This window comes from Syzygium oleosum, unplaced genomic scaffold (assembly GCF_021117445.2).
Source record: "Syzygium oleosum isolate NSW1041296 unplaced genomic scaffold, Sole_v2.1 Sole_v2.05, whole genome shotgun sequence".
NCBI classification, from domain to species: Eukaryota; Viridiplantae; Streptophyta; class Magnoliopsida; order Myrtales; family Myrtaceae; genus Syzygium; species Syzygium oleosum.
In genome coordinates this window covers 14,228,075-14,235,429 of record NW_026607489.1, presented here as the reverse complement: position 1 = coordinate 14,235,429, position 7,355 = coordinate 14,228,075, and the positions used below count along the sequence as shown (strand labels likewise).

The following is a 7,355-nucleotide window of genomic DNA, read 5'->3' as shown; positions in this document are numbered from 1 at the left end:
GCCCTACAAAAGACAAGTCACGGTACATTGGCCCAAAAAGTATTGTAAATTTGGGAAGGAAAATCTCTTTCCACGGAGAAAATATCATTCTCAAGATCATGTAGATCAAACTAATCTTCCCCGCTGATTAAATGAGTCAAACCCATCTCCATGATATCACTTCTTTAGCAACAGCACTCTTAACTAAATATTTGAAAGGCCACTTCACATTCGCTATCTTTGCCCTTCCGGATCTCTCTATATGAGTACCTCTAATTTTTCATTTGAAGCTCTTTCAGATTCTGAATAAACCTATCGATGTAGCCGCTGATGAAGTTTGGGCTCACCAAAACCTCCCTCCACTTCGCATGGTTCTTCTTCACCAGCCGACCCACTTCGCTCTTCTCGTCCATCACGCTCTTGATGGCTCTGCACAAGCTCTCCTTCGAGAACCACCCGCTCTCTTCTCTCTCCACTTCGACCCCCACTTTCAGTTCCTCGGCCACCAGCCTCGTGTTCAAGATCTGGTCGCCCAGATGGGGGACCATCACTATTTGGCAATCACACATCAGCGACTCCCACATCGACCCGAACCCGCAGTGGCTCACGAAGCACCCGACCGATGGGTGACTCAAGATCGGTGGCTGTTGGACCCAACCGCCGTGAACCACTCCTCTCCCTTGGACTCTCTCTTCGAAACCCTCGGGAAAAGCTTCTTCTACTGAGTTCGTCCCAATTGGTGGTCTGAGAGCTACCAGAAATGGCAAGCCTGTTGACTCGAACCCTAGCAGGAGTTCTTGGAACTGGTCCTTTTCGAGAACGTGCTGGCTCCCAAACGCACAGAACACCACGGACCCTGGCTCGAACCGGCCGAGCCACTCGGCCCACTTCTCGTGCAGCTTCTTCCTCGCCGGCTCAGGCAAGACCGGGCCAGTCAAGAAGACAGGCTTACCGTATTGACTGCTGATGTAATCACACAAGTCCCCTTCTATTTCTTGGCACGTACGCATGGCGATCGCGTCGCACTCTCGCATGGCGGTCGTGGTGCGCCCGTGGAACGTCATGTTGTCGCCGAAAGGCAGGGTTACGAATGCGAGGGATCGGGCTTCGCTGCCACGCAGCACGACAGTCTTTGATGGGTACCCTTCGGGTGGCTTCGCCAGCTCTTCCTCCGTGAGGGGTTTCCCGAGGGTCACCTCCCGCGCCGGCACGAGGACGATGGCAATCGCGGCCGCGGAAACAACATTGTAGCAGACTGTCCTGATGCCGAGCGGTCTGGCCACTTGGGGGATCCAGTAGGCATTGTCGTAGAAGATGAAGTCGGGCCGCAGGGCCTGCAGCGAGACCTCTAACTGGGGGCAGGTAAGGTCCATGGCAACGGCGAGCGAGGGATTGTCGGAGAGGGGGATGTCGGAGGCAGTTTCAGTCCCCGGAGGGAGGGTGGCGACTGAGGGGACGGTGACCGGGTGGAAGGTGATGAGGTCGGGGTGTAGATTGAGGTTTTCCAAGAGAATTATGGCTTTCCTGGGCAAGAAGAAGGAGATCTTGTGGCCCCTCTCGGCGAGCTCGTTGGAGAGGTGGAGGAACGGGGTCATGTGACCAACTGCGAACCATGGAAACATGGCTACGTGAAACTTGGAATTCGTCTCCTCCGACATTGCCATCAGTAATTCTTCTTGATTTTTTTTCCCTTTACGTGCATCAACACATTGGCCGTTTTAGTTCTTAGATCCCTGGACTTCAAGATTCGTGTGCTGGATCGACCTTTTCGCGAAGAATGGGATTGTCGTGGTCGGATGTAACGGATTGATGATGAGCAACTCCTGGTCTATATCTGACGAACGTGAAAGCCGGACGAGACAGGAATGTTTGACCCTGACTTTGAGATGCCTCGTGTTTTTCGCTTTACAAGGAGTGAAAAAAGCCACGAGAGAGATCATTCTGGAGGAGAATGGTGGAGAAAATATTAGGATTAAGTGACTGGAATACTCCACGTAGGCCATCCAATAAACCATTCCGCGGACGACATGTGGATAGTCGGTCCCACAAGTAAGAAAATTTGAAAAAATCTGCGATTTTCCCTTCTCTCTCCGCGTTTGTCTCCCTTAACATCCGTTACTCTCCCTCCTCACGCCTCCACACCTGCGCACATTTGTTTCAACGAGGATATCATAGGTTAAGAAAAACATAAATCCGTTGTGTATTTACGCATGGGAAACTTTGTTTATATATACCAACATACTTCCTCTAACAACATGGACTTAACTTGAGATATCGTCATCAGTTATGCACTGAATTTAGAACGTCGAAGGAGTAGTGTTGCGCAACAGTATGATAATATTACGGCATGATTTTTGATACACGGTTGTATTCTTTTTTACATGCCAACCGGTGTCGATCATCATTGACATGGATAATTGGTCAATTTTTTAAACTATGACGAATGACGACGAAAGATGGATTGTGTAAAAACACGGAGTGCGCTGAATTATGTACTATACAATTCTTTATATTATTTTGCCGTTAAATTGTTATTATTCTGCTATTTGGAAGAACAAACATAGTCTATTGCCGTTAATTTCCGAGGGATGTACTCGACTAATAGGAGGGCCGGAACGGATCAAAGTCGGATGCCTAAGATGGATCCACTTCGACAGATTGGGCCTAAGAAAGACATAGATTTGTAGGTGCACTTGGGCCTACTAATGGGCAATGAGTCCTTATAGTTAACATCACCAGCTACAGCATTTGATAATTCCCACTAATACTTTTCAGTGCTGGTGAGCATTAAGAACAAAATAAACTCGTTGAAAGCTCCATGCACAAAGAGCAAAAGAGCAAACCTCCAAACCCTCTCTATCACTTTTCCTTGCCCAATATGCTGCTCGAGAACTTCAGGCACATCATCAGGGGTTACATAGCCATACCTACAATCAGATCATAAAGTCAACTCACATAATGCTATTTAAATCAATATTTCGTGGTTTCTACAGCTTGAGAAAGAACTTAGAGAAAGTTTAAACCAGGACTGACCAATGACCGGTGATTGTCCCCTCAGAATCTGGAGAGAAGACTATCAACCACTGTGGACTGAAGACCCGTTTCGCGACCCAGAACACAATAGCCAACCAGAATCTAGAATGCATTCGTTTCTCCTTCTTCAAGTTATTTAGCATTCTTAGCATATTTATTCTGATGTCACCCACAACAAACTCATTAGCTGGTAACTCTTGCTAGGCCAAGCCAATAGTTCCATTTCTTGTGACCAGTCCATGAGGCAGCATCACTTGAAAGACCACTATGTCCTTCCTTTATCACACATTATACTCCATATCGACCACCTTAAATTTACATATGAGTAATGTTTCTCCTACCCACTATCAATCCAGTTCTAGTAACTGGTAAGGCTAGGCCCTTCCAAAAATAAGATAACATCCGCGATGGAATATCATCCAACATATCAGACAACATTTTTTGTCAAGTAGCTTACCCGACATGAAGATCATAACACGAAAGATCAATTTGATCCAAGTTGGAGTCCTGATTGTTCACTCCATGCCTGTTGATAGCGCAAAGTATCATAGTTACAACTAAAGTTCATATTTCTGGAGTCTAACCTCCCAAAGTTGTGGTCACGATGTATTGCCACCACACCATCACGAGCAAATGATCCTAGGGAGAACCAAATATTACTGCTTAGCAGAGCTCTGTCATGTAAATGTTATGCCGCCTGAGTAATTTAGAACAATCCACTTCTCCCACTGATAATCATAGCGAAATCTGTACCCAAACTGCCCCAAATCGCTCTAAGTTCCCGTATACCTAATTTTAGACAGGAAAATGATAGAGCTGGGGAGGGGAGAATGCAAATGCATTTGATTTTTTATTTATTTTTGTTTTGTTTTTTCTTTCTTTAGCGACGAATTATTATTTTTGTCGCTAATCGGCGACGAATAGTTTTGCTATGAAATTAGCGACGATGCCAATTAGCGATGCCTAACCGGACCCAAGGCCCATGATTGACTCTTTTTTTTTTTTTGGGGGTCCTATAACTCATGCCTATCGTGCCACGGGATCCTTTCCCTTTTAATTTGTTCACTCGAACTTTTTGTTTTGTATGATTTGTGCAATCAAGCTTTATGAACATACTTAATCAAGCTAGGATGATATGGCAAGTTTGAACATTTAGACAAAAAAAAAAAAGGAATTGAATGGAGAAGTTTAAAAATCAGAAAAAATTAAGAGAAATTTAGGAAAAAACAAGAAAAAAAATGAAAGAGAAAGAGAGAGAGGAGCGAGTTTTAGGCAGGGAAAAGAGGGGGTGGCTGACCGAGTTTTAGGCAGGGAAAAGAGGCGGTGGCGGCAGCCACCCCCGACGGCGATCTGCACCACCACCATTGCCAAGCCCCAGCAAGCCCTAGCCAAGGTCACACAGCCCAAGCAAAGGTCTCCGACGGCCGAAGCTCGCGAGTCACCTGGATTTCGTAGCTTGAAGAGGCCATTGAGCAAATAGAAATGTAGTGAAAAATGAAATGCCAAAGAGATTTACTAATCCGTGCCCCCCCTGCGTCTTTGCCATAACTTGTTCTAGGCAAGATTTGGCTGCGCGAGCACTTGTTTGGGTCATGTGACCTAGGCGAGGGCTTGTCGGGATTTGAGCTAGGTCGGTGGTGCAGGTCGTTGCAAGTGGTGGCTCCACTTGTCCCCTCCTTCTAATTCGTTGACATGAGCAATGTGTCGCGTAAGACAGCCATCGATGATTAGGCCGCCACATCGGCTATTATCGGCAAGAATCGGTCATAAGGATAACACTAGGATTTCGCGCAAAGGTTTAGAGATAAATTGGCAAAATCGAAAAGTTTAAAACTGAATCGACATTCTTATAATTAAATTTACGATCGATTGGACAATTTCGGTTTGGGATACAGAAATTCTACATGAAATTCCATGAATTATTACAGTATACACATGATGGGAAATGCACCCAGCACGAAGCATCAAAGCAGTTGGGGGGGACGGGGGGGCCGCGAGTTTGGTTGATGGAACCCGTGGGCTCCCCCCAATCAGGCCACGATCCCCGCTATTCATCCACGAGTCTCCTGCACCCCCTATAATTGAAATAGAATATGATCTTCAGATTACCAATAAACTAAGCTGGCTTAGGAAGATGAAGATGAACTAATACTCATAATCTATACAAGCTACTCCTGCCGTAAAGGACAAAAACCAACGCCAACCCAACCCAACCCAACCCCTCCATCCCACTCCATATTTCCCCCCTCATTAAAAATTAAATTTGTGATCGGCACAAACTTAGCTGTCACATGCTTGTACCTACACACCCCATCCAGAACCCATAGAATCAAAAAATCATCTCCCGTTCCTTAGCGAACAAAAAGAGGCCGTCACATGGGGCAGTGGGGCTGGCGTCCCCTTGCCTTGCGCCAATCTGCAACACGACCCCATTCCAATTTTTTCGCCCCACATTGAATATCCGACGCGACCCCACCCTCCCGAAACTCTTTCTCCGTCGCTATTCATCCTCAATTTGCCTTTCCATATCCATGTCTTTCTTTGATTATTTAAACGTACGCGTATGTGTCTATAATCGTGTTTCTAGTACAGAGCACATGGCGCGACTTCCTTGGTCAGCCCCATCTGTAAAGTTTTTAATGCTCACGAGATTAGTGCTTTTAGCCATGAGACGTGGCAGATCTGAGGACTCGGCAGATGGATGAGGAGGCTCCTTCTTCGGAGGGTTGCTTGGTTGATGGGGAAGCGGTGGATTTATTGGAGGAGTATTGGTTCTTCGGCAACCTGCTCCATAGGAGGAACAACAACAAGAGCGCCGTCATGTCCAGATGCTTCGCTGATCCTTGCCCTTCGGTCGGTGATCGCGCCCGCGAGACGTTAGCCGGGAACCGGCAGTCGGAAGACTCGAGTCCTCCTTCGCCGAGGAAGATGGAGTTGGAAGGCATTGCTGTAGGCGATTCCTTTCAGGCTCCGTCGGTCCTGTGCGAAGAAGCGGAGCAAGTGCATGTCGATGATGGGACTCCTGAAGAAGTGCGGGTCTCAGCTGAGTTGCCACCTTCAAGCAAGAAGGCAGTCGAGAACTGGCAGCCGAACAACTCGAGTTCTCCTTTGCAGAGGAAGATGAATTCAGAAGGCATTGGTCATGTTCGAGCCGATTCCTTTCGGGCTCCATCGGTCTCGTGCGAAGAAGCGAGAGAAGAAGCGGAACAGGTGCAGGTCGATGATGGGACTCCTGAAGATGTGCGGGCCTCAGCCGAGTTGCCGCCTTCAAGCAAGAAAGGAGTTCAAGAGGGGAAATGTGGTCTGAAGGAAGGCGGGATGGACAAGCACAAGCAGTCACCGCGCCCTGTTCTTCTCAGGGCGCCGTCTCTACCGCCTTGTATAGGAAGAGAAAAGGGATTCGAAGGAAGAGAGAATTTTCCTAGGATGACCAAACCGAGTAGGCAAGCCTCTCTTAACTTATCCGAGTTCTTGCCGCCGCGGCACACTCCGAAGGTACTAATCGAACATCATTCAGGACTAAAAGCTAGGATAGTTAGTTGCATAATCAGATAGAGCCCTTTGTGTCTTTCTTGGATCGGTAGATCAAGAGAACGCTTGGTTTGCAGGGAATGACGCAGAGTGCGAGCATGTCGAAATACCGATCGCCGAAATCTACAGATGCTGAAAAAAGTGCCATAGCTTTTAACAAGGAGATGAGGCGAAGGTACCTAACCAAGAGCAACTCAAGGAAGAGCCTGAGTGATCTCGAAGATGAAGAAGTGCAAGGCTTCAAGGAATTGGGTTTTTCATTTGACGAGAAGCACTTGGATCCGAATCTCGTCAACATACTTCCCGGTTTGCAAGGGAAGACCCAGGAGAATGAGGATGGCAACGGGGATGAAGGGCCTTATCTTTCTGAAGAGTGGCTCGCACAAAGCTATGCTCCTGCATTCCCAAAGTGGAACGCCAAGGGTGGTTCGCCGGAAGATATGAAAGCTCAGATCAAGTATTGGGCCAGAGTTGTGGCGTCGAACATGCGTCAAGAATGCTGAAACTGAATACACAAATTAGCTGCTAATTCGATACTAATGTGATCGTGATGAAGATTCAGATTGATTATTTGTTTTCCCCCGTTAATATTACTAATTCCTAGGACCTTTTATTCTTTAAAAGGTCGTGATTCTTCATTGATTAGCTATTCCTAATAAAAACTTTACAGCGTATACATGAGGATTCACTCAAAGTCAGTTACTTTTGGCTGCTCTATTCTGGATAATGGGAATGATCGATGTTTGTATTCTGGTAAGAAGCTCTTCAACCCTGGTCAACTCTGTTCGCATCCTTCCTCTGGCAAATCCAGC

At 46.9% G+C, this 7,355-nt stretch overlaps 2 protein-coding genes across 2 annotated transcripts; one reads left to right on the top strand and one right to left on the bottom strand.

Annotated features, from left to right (window-relative positions):
- On the bottom strand, positions 1-2,200 carry LOC115663767 (anthocyanidin 3-O-glucoside 2'''-O-xylosyltransferase-like). The gene has a single exon (XM_056311239.1). The coding sequence runs from the start codon at positions 1,641-1,643 to the stop codon at positions 252-254; it is 1,392 nt and encodes a 463-aa protein (XP_056167214.1). The 5' UTR covers positions 1,644-2,200; the 3' UTR covers positions 1-251.
- A 3,179-nt stretch (positions 2,201-5,379) lies between these two features.
- LOC115667116 (uncharacterized) lies at positions 5,380-7,217 on the top strand. The gene is made up of 2 exons (XM_030588734.2): positions 5,380-6,507; positions 6,621-7,217. The coding sequence occupies exons 1-2, from the start codon at positions 5,710-5,712 to the stop codon at positions 7,044-7,046; spliced, it is 1,224 nt and encodes a 407-aa protein (XP_030444594.2). The 5' UTR covers positions 5,380-5,709; the 3' UTR covers positions 7,047-7,217.
- Positions 7,218-7,355: the final 138 nt, after the last annotated feature.